Source organism: Natator depressus, chromosome 18 (assembly GCF_965152275.1).
Source record: "Natator depressus isolate rNatDep1 chromosome 18, rNatDep2.hap1, whole genome shotgun sequence".
Classification (NCBI taxonomy): Eukaryota; Metazoa; Chordata; order Testudines; family Cheloniidae; genus Natator; species Natator depressus.
In genome coordinates this window covers 9,808,885-9,827,226 of record NC_134251.1, presented here as the reverse complement: position 1 = coordinate 9,827,226, position 18,342 = coordinate 9,808,885, and the positions used below count along the sequence as shown (strand labels likewise).

Sequence of the window (18,342 nt, the reverse complement as noted above, 5' to 3'; positions counted from 1 at the left end):
ATGTTATTAACCAATTGTAGTTGAGAAAATAATACTTGGTCAGTCATTCTGCGGTGAGAACAATAAATGTGAACTGAATATTTCCCGTCATACTGTTTAAATATCAATCTATAGGTACTATAGTAAACCAGACAATGAATTCACACGACTGTGGCTCTTTTGAGTAATGTCAGTTGCTAATTTGGCTCCTGAACCACTGAGGTTTGAGTATCACTGACTTAAACTAAAATATTTTAGTCCTCCCCATCTAGAGGCCCAACGGCCCCCTTGTCCTAGTTCCTGTACAAACACACCGTAAGACAGTCCTTGCCCCGAGGGGTTTACAGTCGAAATAGACAAGGCAGACAAAGGATGGATGGGAGCAACAGTGTGACAATGGCTATGTCCACACTTGGCTGTGTGTCGAGTACAGGCTCTACATGTGCTACGTGCTGTGGGGAAAGGCTATGGCCGCGAGGACGCCATGCTGCTAAAAATAGTCCGGTACACATGCGAGGCCCTGTTTGGGTGTGTGGAAAGCTGTGTGAGGTATATACCCTGTGGGGTTCAGGCCTGTAGGGCTCTCTACTCTTCTAAGTCTTGCCTCACCATCTACATTGTTAGCTAGACCTGTGCTCGCTGAGTATCCGGTGTCTGTACTCTACATCCTGCTGTAAGTGTGTAGATGTTCCTAAAGAGGTGACGTGACTTGCACAAGGTCACACTGTACATCAGTGGCAGAACCAGGCCTTCTGCTCCTAGTCCAGTGCCATATCCACTAGCTCACACTGCCTCTCTGTCACTGATGATGATCCAAAATATTATCGCATTATGAATATTGGGAAGCTTTTTTATATAGTTTTTCTTGTCATTGTCCTTTTTAGCCGAGTTAAGGGATAACAAAGGAATCTGTGTCCTGCTCGTTAAGATTACCTGTTCAAACATAGAGATCATGTTGTTTCTAAATGTCATTGCTGCTCTTGATCCAACCTCGGGATAATACCATTTCTTTCGCATCTTGTTGGCCTTGCGGCTATGCTGGCCTTTTAGGAGAGGAGGAAATGCTCTGTAGTAAAAGTCAAGTCAAATTATGTTACTCACTTAGTTCCAGTAAAGCAGAGCAGAGGGCCCGGGGAAGACAAATGATTTGCTCTTAAGAGGCCATCTGATTTTTTTTATAGCCCGGTTGATGGATATTTCATTGGCCAGAAATCGTTTTGATCAATTTCTACAAAGACCACATGCATTGTTCTTGGGGTGAAACTCAGCCCAACTAGCTCGAGGTCTACACACCACTTAAGTCATCAAGATGGGGTTTCAGTGCGACGCAAGTGGTGCATACACATAACACTGGCTATGCTGTGAACCACGGCTTGGATTCTACCTCCTTGCAATGCTTTTTCTGTGCAAAACCACTTCCTCTTAGAACAATCTCTTCATAATGTCTGCCCCTTGTAGGCCAAGGCTGTGATATTCTGCCTAGTGGAATTCAGTACACAACTCCCATTGGATTTCAGTAGGATCTGGGTGCTTACCTCCCTTAGGCTCCTTTGAATATCCCAGCCCAAATCCTGAGAGGTGCTGAGCACTGTAAGTGGCATTGAAGTTAGTTGACATAAGGGGTAGCAGTAGGAGCTTACCATCTGTCAGGCTGGACCCTGTGATGGTAAATCTCTGGTGCAATGGCAAAGCTGGTTCCCTGCAGCAGGGTGGGATGGGTAATGCAGTCAGTCTTTTGTCCTGTTACCCAAGTGGCACTTCCCTTTTGAGTCCCCTCTTGGTTTGTCCATGGAGCTGCCCTGATCTGGCCTTGGGAAGAAGCTGTCCATTAAATTCCATTCCCCTAGCAAATCAGGTTTTCTCAAGGGTAGGAGGAAGACATACAGCACACAGAGGGAAAAGTCAACTAAAGGATCCCAAAGCACTTCATAGACTGCACACGTACAGCAGCAGCTTCCAGACTGTTTGACAGGGCACAGCAACGGGACACGCAAGGTAGGCCAGGCCGTGAAGAGAAATACAGTCGTGCAGTCTGGGCATGCTGGCTGTAATTACCGTACCGAGCGTCCATAAATCCTTTTCTTGCCCTCCCTCCTGGAATGCCCGCAGACATTAACGGGAATTAAATAGGCCCATGGAGAGGGGAATCCACCCCAGGGTGTTTTTGTTTGCTGCTGCGGCTCCTGTTGCTGTATTGTAGCTCTGGGAATCCAGCCTCCTAGCTGACACTGCGGAGTTCTCTGTGTCACTGCAGTTCTGCAACTTTGAAATCCCACCCGTCCAGCCCACAGGAACTCCATGTTACTCCACTGATTTCTTTTACTGCTACCCATAACATGCATCACTGGCTTCTCTAGTCCATCCTCGGGCAAATATGCCCCTTGTGCAGTGGGAGTCTTGACTGACGAAGGGGCTGAAAATTAGGCCCAGTGATGGCTGTTTCCTTGTTGCTGTTCAGTCCGCAAAATCAGATTGCTGCCTGGATCACTGCATGTTGTTATGATCATGGTTCGTCGCATCCTGACTTTGAAGCATGAGGTCGTCCTGGGGAAAGAGTTCACGAGGGGCCCAGTTGGGGGGCGCAACTCCATTGCAATTAATAGTTATACCAACAGAGAACTTGGCCCATGAGCTGTTGTACCCTGAGCTAGGGCTCCTTCTCTACTCCCTGGGTGTAAATTCTGCTCTATTACACCTGTGTAACTCTGGTGTGACTTCACTGACTCCATACACAAGAGGGATGGAGTGAAGCATTTGCTCGGCGATGCTGCTCTAATAAGCACTTCAGAATACCGATCGTTCCTCGCTCACGCTGTTGTCAGTCTGGATGTCATTAGAGTTACTCCAAATTTGCCCTGATGGACCGGGGAACAGTTGACCTATTTGAACTGTGATCTCCTAATGCACTCGTTACCTTAGAACCGAGGCATCATTTACGTAATTGAGATTCACCACCACCAGTCAGCCACTCCACTCCTCTCTTAGCCCTTGGGGGCTGCTTTTCAGGAGAGCTTTGCTGGAACCGTTACCTGTCCCTTTACAAAGAGAGGAGTCTTGCGTCATGCTCTAAAGGTGGCCCTACCTGAGCTATGTACTGCTCTGTACTTTTTGACTGGTCTTATCTGATTAACCCTTTGTGCATCTTGAATACAAAGCCTCTAACTCTCAGGGGACAGAGCTCTGACAGCACTTATGCTTCTGGTTTGGGTACCACATGCCCTCCCACTGAAAGAGACACCAAAGATCTTGTTCTGGATGTCAGTGGATTGTAAAATCAGCAGGCAACTGCCCCCAAGAGTAAGCTGCATCACCTTCCCTGCCATAGGACGAATGGCCAACTGCTGGCCTCATGTCTGAAGTGCTGCAGATTGGAAGATCCCACTGGGCTACGAGACCAGAGAGGAAGGATGGAGAGACAGAACACACCATCTTCATCCTCCTAAGCACAGGCTGGGTTCAAAACAACAGCTGGCCATGAGGTTGTTGTCTGATCTCGAGGAATGAAAGGCTCCACTGCTTTCCCCAGCCAGCACGAAGCAGGAGGGAAGGGAATTAAAACAAACATGTTAGAAGTAAATACATTTTCCTGGATTCTGACTAGCAACCGCCACCGCTGTCACTGTCGGGGCACTTTCACAATATTAATTCAGGGTCGCTCGTCAAGCGTCTCTCTGCCTTGACCATATGCACAGTCTCTGGTGAATGAAGTGGAGTCAACCGCATTCACGCAGTACTGTGGCCTGTTGCTGCATAAACGGCATTGGTGCCACCGGGGCAGCAATGCTCGGCTCCTGAGCTTCTGCTGACAACCCTTTGCCCCCAGCATGTCACGTGGGCATTCTGGACCAATGGTCAGTCTGATGCAAATTTATCCTAGTCTTGGAATTGAAGACTCTGCCATGGACAGATCATTGTCTCTTGATTTGTAACAGATTTCTACACTTGGGCCTCTGTCACAAAATACTAGTGACCTCCATACAGGTAACATACCACAATACACTGGGTTTCCTGGAAGTTAATCAATTGACAAAGGTGCACTCGTTAGCTGCACCATCTCTTGCCATTTGTTTGTACAGTGTCTAGCACAACAGAGCCCAGATCTTGGTTGAGGACTCTTAAGAGCTACCATAATACAAATCTTGCACTGAATTTAGCCTTACCTTCTCCTCAGACAGAGGGGCCTATTCTCCATCTTTATAAGAAGATTCCAGGAATGTTACACTCTGTTTGAAGTTTTGTTTCTTTTTCTTTTATTTCTTTCAACATATGGCTTCTCACGCACAGTGACATTTCTGGAATCTTATTTAGTATTTAAGTATGTGTATATGTATTTAATTATATATTTATAAATAAATAAATGAGTGTGTGTATTACACGCACACGCGCACACACACACACACACACACACACACACACGCTTTCCCTTTCCTTTTAAAATATTGATCAGGTTTTTTAAGCTATTTTTCCCATTAAAAACTTTATTTAAAACCCCTCTCCTTTTTTGAATAAGCTATTTAGAATGAACTAACAGGACAAGGAAGGGGAAGAATATTGAGAAAATAAGGACTTTAAAAATAATAATTGGCCCCTTAGAGAGCAGACACCATTCTAGGTTTATAGTGCAAGAAACCTAGTGAATTTAAGACTAGGTTAATTTATGCTGCTTCTCGAGAAGGTATTGCAGGGTTATATAGATAACTACATAGGAGCCGTATACCCCTTTGCCCGTAGGGCATCTTTAGGAGGCAGTTGTGAGGAAAATGCAAATGGCAAAGTGTAAATCCAATTTGAAATCTCATGGTCATTTATTTCATCAGCAGACTGCTCAGCTCCCAGGGCGTTGCTGATTTTCTCTCCCATTTTCAAGTGAACGTGAGGGCTCAAGCTTTTGATTCCCTGTCTTGGTTCGATAACGGCCGTTGGTGCTGGGTGAAGCTCCACTATTTTGTATGGTCCATTTTATGGTTGAATTTTACATGAGTTGGCATGTTCTGGGCTACATCCTTAGTTAGTGTAAACTGTTCTAATTTATTATTGGAATTGCAGTACCACTGTGCTGGGTGCTGTACAAACGCACATAATGAGATAGACCGTCTAAACAGGTGAGCTAGACACGGGGTGGGAGATAGGGAGGATTCTTTTCCCCCATTTTACAGAGGGATCTGAAGCACAGAGAGGCGAAATGACTGGCCCAGGGTCACACAGAGAACTTGTGGTGGAGCCAGGAATCAAACACAGATCTTGAGTCTCAGCCATAAGGCCCTTCTCCTTGACTATAATGGAGCTACACCACTTTATACCAGATGAGTTTCTAGCCCTCTGGCTTCACCTCCTTCCCCTTCACACTTTCTCCTCTGACTTTAACTTTGAGCTTCATGTTGGAATGAACCCAAAAATATCAAAGTGAAATTCAGCCGAAACTGCCAAATGTTGCCTGGTTTTGGGTGGAAATCATTTTACCCCAAGCTACCAATCAGCCCAGGCTTGCATGAAACTTGTCCAGGTTCACTCCGAGGCTTGCAACCTTTCAACGAACCTGGCCTTCAATCCTGTTCCCCAGAAGCCCTGATCGTGCTTCAGGTAACAGTTCCCTGACCACCCATCCCCATCACAGTATCTGGATCATGTCTTCTCATGCTCTGTATTTGAACCTGTTACACCCTGCCTGTCAAAGTAAAACCTGCCACGGCATAATACCAGCAGGTGGGCAAGACTCATTTCCAGAGTCATTGCCTAATTTTTAAGGCTGGGCCTGCATTTAATTAGTGACTTGTGCTGTTTGAAGCTCTGCTTTGCAAGTCAAATTTAATGGACATGCATATGCTATTTGGGCTGCATAACCTTTGTTTACAACTGCGCCATCTGCTTGTGACCTCCCCTCAGGCTTCCTGGACATCTGAGTGCTCTTCAGCTCTCTGGACCTCTTTGCCCAATTCTCAAGGCAATCTCACTTAGTGCTAGATGCTGGGTGTTGCAGATGCTCAGCACATCACAGGATTTGGCCCTTTAAAGATCATGGTTAAGAAAACTCAACCCAGCCACATGTGAAGTATAAACTGCATTGGCCTCTTTCCCACCATCCAATCAGGAGCTGTAGTGAAATGCCTTCAAAGCCGGAAGCTTGTTAGGACCCATCTGTTCTTCACATGATGTTTCAGGAGATGGCTCTGTTCATCTTTGTGAACTGCTGGTTAGATCAGCAGCAGGCAGAAGAGCATCATCTTGTCACCATGACAACTTATGCATCTCCTTATCTAGCAGGAGTCACTGGTAACCAGCTGATGGTGGATTTTTTTTCACCTTAAAAAAGAGAGGAAAAAGACTCTGAATAGAAATGTATCCAGATGACACACAATCCAGCCCCCCTTCCTTTGCCCCCCAGGGCCACAGTCACAAATTAAAACCCAGGCATACCAAATAAAAACCCTAACAAGCTTCTTGCATCCATAGTAATTTAATTAGCTAATACCCACTCCCTATGGACTTTCCCATGAGACTTTTAATCATTAACCAGTTAGGAACTGGCAAGCAAATCTGTACGGGCGGCATCATTAAATAAAAAGCTGGCAGTGCCTTCCCCTCGTCTGACCACCTTGGCAGCCCCTACTATCTATATCTAGAGAGACACAATGCAAGGGAGCATAGTGGTATTGGTTCTGCAGATGTGACGAATGCTAGTTGGCTAAGAAAAGCCCACAATTAGTAACACAAACATGCAAGCCCAGACCTCCCTCCAGTCTTAGCCATGTGACTCTTTTCCCCCCCGAGGGAGGAGCTGAGCACCTTTGATTAGGTTGCAAAGAATCTGTTCGTGGGCAGCTTTGTAGCAATGTCACTGTCACGGCGCAAGCATTGCTGCGGAAGCAGGACCACCCCTTGCTTTGCTTGTAATGTGACAGGCAGGGATGGGAGAAGGGCACTGCACGTTTTTATTCACCTCTCAGTGTGATGTGAACAACATTGGTCTTTATAACTCAATCCTGCTCTCGGTCAGGGACAACTGGGACAGTTGGGACAACAGTAACCGGAGTTTCAAGTGCATGGTAAAGACTTATAGTGAGGACTGGCAACAGCATGTTTCCTTATACCCACACTCATAGCCCTTCCTGAGACGGGTTCCTGCAGTGCCGTGGAGGTTTCTAAAGTCGTCTTTATGGGGTTTGGGGGATTTCAGCCACATGGTTCATGCAGGGGGCTGGGAGCTCGGACTCCGGATGTTGTGTGGTGTTGGGCAAGACTCTCCCACCTTTCTCTCCGTGCCTAGGTTTTTTTTCAACTGTCCAGTGTATATGGTTGTGACGATACCAGCTCAGTAAATGAACCTTTGCAAAGTGCTTTAGAATCCTTGGATGAAGACCCATGTGCATAAAAGCACAATGTTATTAATTATCCTGCGAACCTGGAGCAGGGTCTCTTGTTGTCTTTAACAAGGCAAGAAATATGTGTTTTATTAGGGTGTTCTGAACAGATTCCAGCAGGCAACATATCAGAACCCTGTTATAGGGAGCTAAGCAGTACTACCTCTTACAGAAAACACTGGCGAGTGGCATGCATTAGCTCTGAGATGGCTAGTCCTGCTTTGCTGGAACTGATCCCATACGGTTTTGGGGTGTTTTCTTCCACCGCTGTCTTAAAGTCCAGGCAAGTCTTGTGTGGCTCACTAACTCCATGGGCCAGGTTCTGATCTCCGTTACAGTGGTGCAAATCCGTAGAAGTGAGTGGCATTATCAGTGTAACCTAGCTCTCCTGTTGGTGTGGGCTTCAGCACTCCCTGTTTAGTCTGGATCGGGTTAACTGCTGTGTGGAGGTAGGGACCTGATCTTAGCTGCTGGTGCTCCGGTGCAGATGCCCTTGGCTGTTGGAAAGCCAAGGTAACTCTGCATGAAGAACTGCCTGGCGATTTGACTCTGCAGATGATGCCCTAGAACACAGTGCATCACTACAAGGGTTATGCAAACAATCGGAGATGGGAGGTAACATGTTGGCGAGGGATATGTACCAGGATCAAAGATTTTCAGGCTCCTAACCCACTTGCAGTTGCTCACTGGTATTACCGGCAGGTAGAGATGATTTATGAAGTGAATGTCGTGCTAGCCATGCTGCCGGCAGGTGTCTCCACATTAGCAGGTTTGCCTTGAGGGTATGTGAGGTACCTAAGGCTAAAGGTAATAACTCTGAGCAGCTGATCAGCACATGCATTGTGGGACCGTTCTTCTCAGAAGGACAGCTCCTCTGTTCAGGTAGCATTACTCCCTACCTGGCTGACAGGAGATCAGACACTGCATCCTGCTGTTTTCAGAGGGCAGCTGGGGTAGTTCAAATACCTGACTAACAGCTGGACAAGCTCCATTTACAGAGATATCCTGAGGATGTAGAACTATGTGGCAGGTCTGCTGTCTCGGTGCTTGTTTCTACTCTTTCTTTGTTTCAAAGCATTAACTTTTCTGACGTACACTAGCAACTGTCCTGTAGAAATCTGAGGCAAGTGCTGTCCAAACCTTTGGCCAGCCAGTGAATCCAGTGGGGAGAGAACAGGCCGTGTCTTTTGGGATGCGGGGGAAGAGGCAGAGCGTCACCCAGGCCTTTTGGGAGCAAAGAGATGGAGTATCACTGGGACTGTGGGAAGAGGCGGAGCCACCACCAAGGTCTGAAGAAAAGGTAGAACTTGATTAGGGACTGAACGGGGAGGGGAGATGGAAGAGCATCAGGGACTGAGGAGAAGGGGTGATGTGGAGGATCAACAGAGAATGAGAGGAGGGTAACTGAGGGGAAGAATCAGTAAGAAATGAGTGGGAGGACGGCGGAAGTGAAGCATCAGCAGGAGTAAGTGGAAGGAGCATCAAACAGAAGGGGCTAGAAACATTAGGAAAGAGAATAACAGGTGAAGGATGAACAGGATTTGGGAGAGGATGAAACAGTGATTCCTCTGTTCTAATACATATGGAGAGATGGGGGAAGTGACGCATGGGGGTGGCAGAGCAGGAGGGGAAGAGGAGAGAAAGAAAGCAAGAGTGGAGAGAATCCGAGATTGGGGGGTGAGGCCTCGCAGGAGAGAAGAGAAGATGGAGGCAGAGCTTCACCAGTGACTGGGTCTGACTGGAGGAGAGGAAGGAGAGATGCAGAGGAAAAGGTTTGCTGCCCAAGGGGTGTGATCCTTCTGTGCGCAGGATGTGGCCAAATGGAATACCTGCTGCAGTGTCACCATCAAGGCAACTGGAAAAGCGGGGGGGGACACAACTGTGGAAAACATGCTGCCTTTTCCCATGGAATACCTGAAAGGGTTAAAGGCCGGATGCTAGCAGTCCTTTGCTGGGGGAGCTTAGACTCTTTTCCAGGCTGGCATTTGGCATCAGCAACGTGAGTGATGTCAAGCGTTGGCCAGTTGTGTGCCAACATCCGGGCTGGCAGTGCCAAGCCAAACACCACTCACCAGCCAAGACAGCACAAGAAAGGCAGATGGTAGGAGCTGGCTCTTATTAAAATAGGCAACAGAAACAAAACCCACTTCCAAACAGTTTTATGAGGACACAGAGCAACGCTGTTCAAAATTCTACAGTATTTTTCCAGGTTCGTCTTTAATCCCCAAAGTTGCATCTGTTTCCAGAGAGCAGCTGTGATGCTGGCAAAGAACATGGCGTTGTAGGAAAACACTGCAAATACAGTGACGCTCCTGTTACTATTACAATGGTAGGGTCAAGGCAGGCTGGTTGGAGAAACTTTGATGGAACCATATTCCGTTGGAACATGCTGTTCTGGGGATATCAAAATACTTTGTGAAATCAGGCCAATTTCACCGAAATTCCCTTTTTTGGGAATAAAGGCTTGGAGTGTGGTGACTGTGTCCAAACAGGTCATTTAGATGTTAAACGGAAACATTTTGTTCCATATTCATTTTGAAATGACTTTTCATTTTAAAATGTTTTATTTGTTCTGTATTGTATCTGCAAATGTAAGACAATTATTTTTTTAACCTAAACATTTCATTTCAATTTTGACTTTTTCTTGAAAGGTAACGTTCAGTTGACCCCAAATACACAAACAATTCTGAACTTTCCTTCATGGAGAATTTCAAAACTTTCAGTTTTCCCTCCCATTCCAAATGAAGCCAGGTTTTGAAATCTCGAAATCCTTCACGAAAGAGAACTTTCATCTTCCATGCAGTTCTTCTGAGTGCCCACGACTTCCCATCAGAGTCACAACTGTCCAGCACCTCTCAGGATCAAGCCCTTAGTGTCTTGTATTCCCATGGCTGGGAATTCACTCATCACAATCCCTGCTCTGCCATAGGCTTCCTGTGGGACATTGGGCAGGTCCATTAGCATCTGAGTGCCTCAGTTCCCCATCTGTACATTGGGTATAATAGATCTGTCCTGCTCACATGGGTGGGGTGAGGATAAATACATTACAGATCATGAGATGTTCAGAAACTATTGTGAGGGAGGCCATGTTAGTACCATAGATAGATAATTAAAAACAGTAAACCAACAAAAATTAAACCATACCAGAATATGATCAAAACAACCTTTTGGATACCTCTAAAGTAGCAATAATTTAAAAGAGGAGAAAACAACAAACCCTTTAAGGTTTTTTTTTTTCTCTTCCCGTTTTAGAAAATCCATCTCTCCAGTCTAGAGCGGATTAAAACGACCAAATTCTCTCTCAGCCCCTGGGAAAGAGGATGTTTCAAATGGAAACTGCCAATTGACCTTCTCCCATAGCTGTCACCAGTCACCCTTTTGCCTTCTTTCATGTCAGCATCGGGTCAGGGCGACAGGTCATTGTCTGACCCGAATCATAACAAGAAGAGAGCGGGGCCTCGCTTGGGAAGGCAGTAATTCCACAGCCTAGATTTCAAACCGTAATGTGGAGACAGTGAGGTTTTTTTATTTTCTCTCTCTCCCCTCTTCCTTTATAGTCAGTAACTGGTTCATAACCACAGCGAGCCAGGGAAATACGGGTGGCCCGCATGGGATTACAGCCTTATTTACAAAGAGCAAAATGAGCTCACATGCACAGCTGCTGCAAAAATGTGAGAAGTCAGCGTGCAGCACGGAGGCCTAGGAATGTTAGTCTTGAGTCACAGGCAAACCCCGTACATAATGGATCCCCTGTCTGTGGGTGCTGGCTAGACTGCCTGTTTTGTGTCAGAAAGCACATGTGGCTAGTAGAGGGGTCTGAACCAAAATCACAGATCCAAATGATTCTGGGCGTTAGAGGTAGTTGGTTCAGAATCTGAACTTTGTGGCCCAGCTCTGCTGCCTGGCTGGCTCGATGGAAATACTCCAGCTGCTGCAAAGGGAGTGTGGGATGCATCTAGCAGTGTCCTACAGCTCCTCCTGATTGTAAATTCACAACAGGGGAGAGAGGCCTTACAACCGACTGCAAAAAGCTTCCAGGAGGGCAGTGTGAAGTATGCCTACAGTGCTCCTGTGGGGCAGATATGAGACAGGACTGTGAGGTGACAAACCCAAAGGTGAAGTTTTCCACTGAATGCATCCAGTGAAGTGAGCTGTAGCTCACGAAAGCTTATGCTCAGATAAATTTGTTAGTCTCTAAGGTGCCACATCAGAGGAGTGAAGTTTTGGAATAGCCTTCCAAGGGAAGCAGTGGGGGCAAAAGATCTATCTGGCTTCAAGATTAAACTCGATAAGTTTATGGAGGAGATGGTATGATGGGATAACATGGTTTTGGTAATTAAATATTCATGGTAAATAGGCCCAATGGCCTGTGATGGGATATTAGATGGGGTGGGATCCGAGTTACCCAGGAAAGAATTTTCTGTAGTATCTGGCTGATGAATCTTGCCCATATGCTCAGGGTTTAGCTGATTGCCATGTTTGGGGTCGGGAAGGAATTTTCCTCCAGGGCAGATTGGAAGAGGCCCTGGAGCTTTTTCGCCTTCCTCTGTAGCATGGGGCACGGGTCACTTGCTGGAGGATTCTCTGCTCCTTGAAGTCTTTAAACTACGATTTGAGGACTTCAATAGCACAGATATAGGTGTGAGGTTTTTTGCAGGAGTGGTGGGTGAAATTCTGTGGCCTGCGTTGTGCAGGAGGTCAGACTAGATGATCATAATGGTCCCTTCTGACCTAAATATCTATGAATCTAAGTCCTCCTTTTCTTTATCTACCCTGCTGGATGTTGGACTGTTGCTGACGATACACTATAGGCTGTCACGGGGAGAAAGGCTGATGCCTGCTTTGAATGACATCATCTTGCCAACCAGTGCCCCTGCAAGTATCCGCATGGAGCTGGTGGACAGTGAAAGGGAGATGGTGCACTCCTAGCAGGAGAAGCAGGAATGAGATGCATGTGACACTGATTTTGGGAACTGCTTTTGCTGTGTAGTTAAGAGATTTGTGATGTGCATGGCTCAGATTCTGGGGCAGATGTGACTGAGGTATAGAGAGACACATCTGCAGGAGACTCTCAGAAGGGAGATGTCAGTGATAACCACTGCTGGTTATATGCCACCTGTCCTGACTGTGAGAAGAAAAGATTTTGACCCTTGGTTTCATCCCACGCTAGCTTGTTGCATTCATTGGAATGGGGGAGCCTGGCTTGTGGTTAAGGCACATGGGATGGGGGACTCGGGAGATCTGGGTTATGTTCTTGGCATTGCTGCTCACTGTGTGACCTTGGACAAGTCGATTCACATTGCTGTGCCTCAGTTTCCCCATATACTTACTGCCGTGCAGGCTGTGAGGCTTCGTTCACTATCTTTGGCAGTTGGAAGGGGCTGCAAGAGGGCAATATACCACAGTTATTGGGGTTTGTGAGGCTATTGTGTAAGCTCCTTGCGGCTGAAAGTTTGGCTCCGTGAGGCCTTTCTACTCTGGACTCCGCTTGCCTCGAGGGGAGTGACCTCAGCAGTGTTCCAGTGCCCACTGGCATGCTGCAGCCTAGTTAGCTGCCTCTTGTTGCCTATGCCTAAAGCTGGCCCTGTGGGAGTGGGGAAGAATGGAAATAAACCAGACGAGCTGTTTTGTAAGCAGTCCGCATTGTTGTGAGCGAGACACAAAAAGTGTCAGGTGACCTTGTCTCGGCCAATCACAGACCAGCCTTGAGCAGCTAGCAGGACAGTAGCGTGGAACAAGGTCATATGACCTCATCTCAGCAGCTGGGAATGTGTTTGCCCGTCCGGGGTCCTGACCCATCCAATCAATCAGTATTTATTGCTCCACTTTTGCCATTACAAAGCGCAATAAAGAGACAGACATAAATCCATGCACCCCAAGTGTTGTCTGCCTTCTCCACCTGTTGGACATGGCAAATAAATTACAAATAGGGCCTGGTTTTGAGGGCAGGAGCTGTAAAACATCCTAAATGATTTTAAAAAAAACAAACCCAAATCATGGCAGAAAATGTAACAACTTGTGCCTGTTCCCTTTGACCTCTTCCCATTCATATATGGCCTCTTCAGCCTACAACGTATTTTTACCTTCCCGTTATATTATAAAGACACCTTTCCATTTCCCTCTCTTACCCTGTTGCTGTTGTATTTGTTCCCCTTCACTCCCTTGCCATTTTCTCACTTTCTAAAGTGCCAAGCCTGTCCTGGAGACCCCATTTCCAGGGGGAGTTCAGGCTCCATGACCCATTCCGTTCTTGACCTCCATTCTGAGATAGAGTTGCCAGTGGTAAGGGGTGGGTTTGTGTTGTGGCTATTTATCCACTTGCAACTGGGCTGTGAAAATCTACAATCAAACAGCCAGCAGCTGGTAACAGCTTTCAGTCGCTACCAAACTGGAGTCAAGCCAGTCAGCCACAAGGCTGGATAGTCCATTTTCACGACCCTGAGTCATCCCGTGTACAAGACAGTGTGACACAGCTGAAGCTAACCTCCCTGTGCTTAAGTTTCCTCACCATTGTTGTTAGCAATGGAGCTGCACTGTTAGCAATAATGTGGTAGAGAAAGGGCCAGTGTAGACACAGTTATTGTATAGGTAGGACCTTGGAGAATAGTGTATACGCAACCTGCTGCTGCTACCCTTCCTTGCTATTTGCACTGCCATAGGGAAAGGGATTGTCTCCAGGGGGACACTCACAAAAATGAATCTGAATCAACCTTTTTAAATTGCGTAAAACCTCTTCGTGGACACTCTTCTTCAGAATTAGAGACCTTAATTTGATTTAACTTAATTCACTTAATTCATGAAGCGAATTAAGATCAATTAAATTAAGCTCACTTTAATTCTGAAGAAGAGTGTTCAGTTCACACACACATAATGTGACACTTTAAATTCACACCCTTAGTTAATTTGGGTTACTTTTACTGGGTGCCCCTATGTAGACAAGTTCTTAGGCATACAGGAGCCTCAGCCTTATTGAAAGTTGATGGTAAATTGCCTACATCACTTTTTTGAGAATTGGAGTTAGGAGCCTAAATCACTTAGGCACTTTTGATGCCTAAAGACCCCAATCAGGGCAGTGTCTACCCCCAAAGAGCATAGAGTTTCAATAGACAAGACAGACAAGGAGTGGGGGAAACTGAGGCACAGAAAGGGGACATGACTTGCCCAATGTCACACAGCAGGTCAGAGGCAGAGCTGGAATACAGCTTGTCACCTAGTTTAGTGACAGGTTTCAGAGTAACAGCCGTGTTAGTCTGTATTTGCAAAAAGAAAAGGAGTACTTGTGGCACCTTAGAGACTAACCAATTTATTTGAGCATAAGCTTTCATGAGCTACAGCTCACTTCATCGGATGCATACTGTGGAAAGTACAGAAGACGTTTTTATACACACAAACCATGAAAAAAATGGGTGATTATCACTACAAAAGGTTTTCTCTCCCCCCACCCCACTCTCCTGCTGGTAATAGCTTATGTAAAGTGACCTATCCACTGGACCATGCTGCCTGCCGAGTTATTGATCTTCCAGTGTTATTCATAAAAGTAACCTAATAGAGTTCATTAATCACACAGGAGCTGCAGAGTATGACAGATTTTGATTATATGGGCTTATTTTCTTCGAAGAACAAGTTGGAAAGGGAAGAATCCTTCCCCCCCAATATAAGGCAGCTAGTGCTAAATTCTCTCCCTCCTGTTTTCTGCAAAGTGTCACCGACAAGGTCATCTATAGGACTCAGCAAAAAGTTGACCCAGTCAGTTGTGGTGACCAGAATTAGCTCAGAAATCAGGAGTGAGGGGGAGGCAGAGAGAGATGGTGCCCAAAGAGCTTTTAAAAGCCACGAATTCTGACCTCACTGTTCTGTGCACCTTCATTCTCTGCCTAGAAACCTCCCCCGGGGTGGAAAACCACACCCCCCTGCCAGTGACATCATGGGAGCACAGTCAGCAACCTGCCAAGGGGTCAAATTCCAAGCCGCACAGGTAGAGAACATTGCACTTCCTGCCCTGCTGGGGAGGAGTCGGGGGAAGGAGAGTGAGAGTGACAGAATGCAATCTCCAGCCATTCGCAGGGCAGCCAAAAAATCTCCCAACATGAAATCGGACAGCGAGGAGACCAAGCCAGGTATGTCTGTCCCAGCGGAACCGCACTGCCTTAGACGCGGGTTAGGAGAGTTTGGAACAACACTTGTGTGTGCGTTTATGGGAAAATGCTGATTGAGTCCTCCTTTCAGGCCCTGCCTGTTGTTTGGGTCACTACACGCCCAGTGATTTTTTTCCAAGCTGGTTGTTCATTGAAACAAACAGTCCTTCAGAATTCTGGTTAGTTGCTGTTCCTTCATTCCTTTGCTGCTGGGGAAAAGCTCTGTGTCTGTGGGAGGAGAAAAAAAAAATACAGCAACCCTGTCTGTTAAACGCAAGCATGTTTTGGGCTGCAGATGTTCAAAGGGAGCTGTGTGGGAAAGTTCTTGCTTTCAGAACTTGCGAATGAGTGGTTAACTCGCGGAGCGGTTGTTTTAACCGTTTGAGTATTCACGGAGGATCATGAACAGAAAGGCCAGAAGCAATACCTCTTGTTGGTCACTGCAATATTAAAAGAAAGGTGAGTGCTCAGCCTGGGAAGCTGATTCCAGGAGCAGCAGCCCCCAAAAAGTCTTCAAGTATGTATGAAATATGACTGTCCTGTTGCTAGTTTCAAAACTGTAGTGATCACTGTACGGTGATGGGATTGTAAGATACAGTTTGCGGCGTGCCTGGCGTTAAAGCAGTGGAGAGGCAGTTGTGCATTCTTTGCCTTGGGTAATCTTACTCCCTGTCTTTGCTTCTGATGAGGCTGGTTGCAGTTTCATTTCATGTGCATTAGGGTTTTTTTTTCTCTGAACTGTTTAAGACTATTTGTAACTCCCCCTCCGATACTGCCGAGTTGCTCAGCAAATGGGTTAAAAATAACTGGCTTCTTTGTAGTTTTTATACTCTCAGGCTGAAAGATTGCTGCATTTTTCAAACTGAGCACCTCCACCAACGCAGAAAGGGAAATTACAGTGCTGAGAAGATACATGTGGTGTTAGGTTGATTTGTGTATAGTTAGCCCATCTCAGGTCATTACAGAAACCTGAGAAGAGAAGTTTAAGGTTATAAACTGATTGCAAGCAGGCTGGAAGTTTACAAGTTGACCCTCTGTTTGAATTGTATGGTGCTTGTGAGTAATTCAGGTGTGGGACTATAGGAAGATGCAGGTGAGGAATTGTATCCAGGCTGCCTGAATTGTGTACGAGGTGCGCTCTCATTCAAACGCAGATGAGCCTGTGGATCAGATGGAAAATCTTGGCATAAAATGCCCCTAAGGAACTTGGGCCAGTTCCTCAGCTGATGTAAAGGGTGGAGCTTCATTGCTCTGGCCCTTTATTTTGAGCGGAAAATAATTGAGTCTCTGCAATATTCCCAGTTTTCCTTCCCTATCTCCCATATTCTCCTCTTCCCCCTCCTCACTCCCCCTTATCCCAAAGTACAGTCATTATGAAACAGTCTGTGGTGGACTCTGTCCCACCACATAAGGAACCTGCCAATTTCCGTTCCAACTTAAAAGGCTGGGAATGGGTAGCGAAAACGAGAATCTGATTGGCCGAACAGTGTACACATCATCCTGTTTTTTAAAAAAAGCAGATGCAGCAAGTTGGTAAAACACGGGAACCGGGCAGTGTGAGTTAACTTGAGTGTGAGTGTAGGATCTGTACACTGTTCAGCCGTTTCATGATGGCTGGCACTGTTAACTCCTGTGATAGTGTGATAATGTGTGTGCGTTATCTAGGTGTACTGCTGTAGTTGTAATAATCTACACTGCATCTGCAAGGGTGCATATCTCTATAGAGATATATACACATGTGCACTCTGTGAATATAATTTCTGAAAACTCCCTGTACCCTAGATTTGTAGAATGGTTTAAGCTCCTGAAGTCAAAGGAGACACACACACGTACATACGTAACATAGTTGCCCATAGATCTGACTTCCTGGCCGTCACCGTGCTTGACAACTTTCTCTTTTGGAAATAATGGGGATAAAACCTAGATCTTCCTGATCTAAAAGCACGAGAATCTTACTGCTTGAACTGCAGCAGAATTCGTACTGGTTGTTAGCTGTATAGGCCATGTGACATACAGGTGAGCAATCTTGAGACCAACCAGTAGGGGAGCCCCGTTCGTTACAACTTTAGTGCTATGGCTCATTACATTACTCCAAGTGTTGTCTGTGATATTATGGGCAGTTTGACATGGTATCTGTCATATTGAGTCTTTTTGGAACTTGAAACAAGAGCAGACAGTGGTTTGAACAGAAATATTAGAAGCTTTATGTTGTTAAAAACCCTAAAAGGAAGGGTTGCTGCTTGGATTTGGCTCTCAAGTTCTGAGAATCAGGCCACTTACTTATTCAAGTGTCTGAATATGGAGTGAGGTGCCTCTCTAGAGCACTCCGCTTCAGAAGGGATCCTCGAAGATCTCACTGAAAGTCAATGGGAGCATGACACTTGCTGCTTAGGCTTTAGAGACCTTGACCATTAATCCTAGTTAATTTGGTAAGAGGGACTAGATCAATTTGTTCCCATGTGAACCCCCGAACATTTACTGGACATTTGTAGATTCTTATTTTCTCCAATAATGCACCTCCCTCCTATAGTCAAGGGATTTTTAAACATCATGCTGCTCCTCCTTCACCATCTTTATATAGTAGTGCTTGATCCTCTGAGATACTGAAGTCAATGGGCATTGAGGGCACATGGTACATTGCAGGGTTAGGATCTTAGTTACTCTGCTTTTTAATAAGCAATCTGTGTGAAATTCCTGAACAGATTAAATTCCTCCATTTCCCCTCTCCCCATGCCCTGCAACATGAATTTAGTTACAATCTTAGAACGCTTATTATTAGCATTGGTCAATGTCTTCTCTCTATTAGCCTGTGTCAGTTAGAGATGGGCAAGCCAGGCAAGAAGATAATTTGTATAGTTCTGGCTTTTCCC

At 46.0% G+C, this 18,342-nt stretch overlaps 1 protein-coding gene across 9 annotated transcripts in view; it reads left to right on the top strand.

Annotated features, from left to right (window-relative positions):
* KAZN (kazrin, periplakin interacting protein) overlaps positions 1-18,342 on the top strand; it is a 712,699-nt gene that overhangs the window by 516,987 nt on the left and 177,370 nt on the right. The window contains exon 1 of one of the 9 annotated variants that reach the window (XM_074934070.1): positions 15,296-15,454. The exons of the other annotated variants lie outside the window; for them this stretch is intronic. Coding sequence (XP_074790171.1) covers positions 15,379-15,454 — 76 coding nt within the window. The 5' untranslated portion in view covers positions 15,296-15,378. Of the gene's footprint in view, positions 1-15,295; positions 15,455-18,342 lie in introns of those variants that run through there. 9 annotated transcript variants of the gene reach the window in all.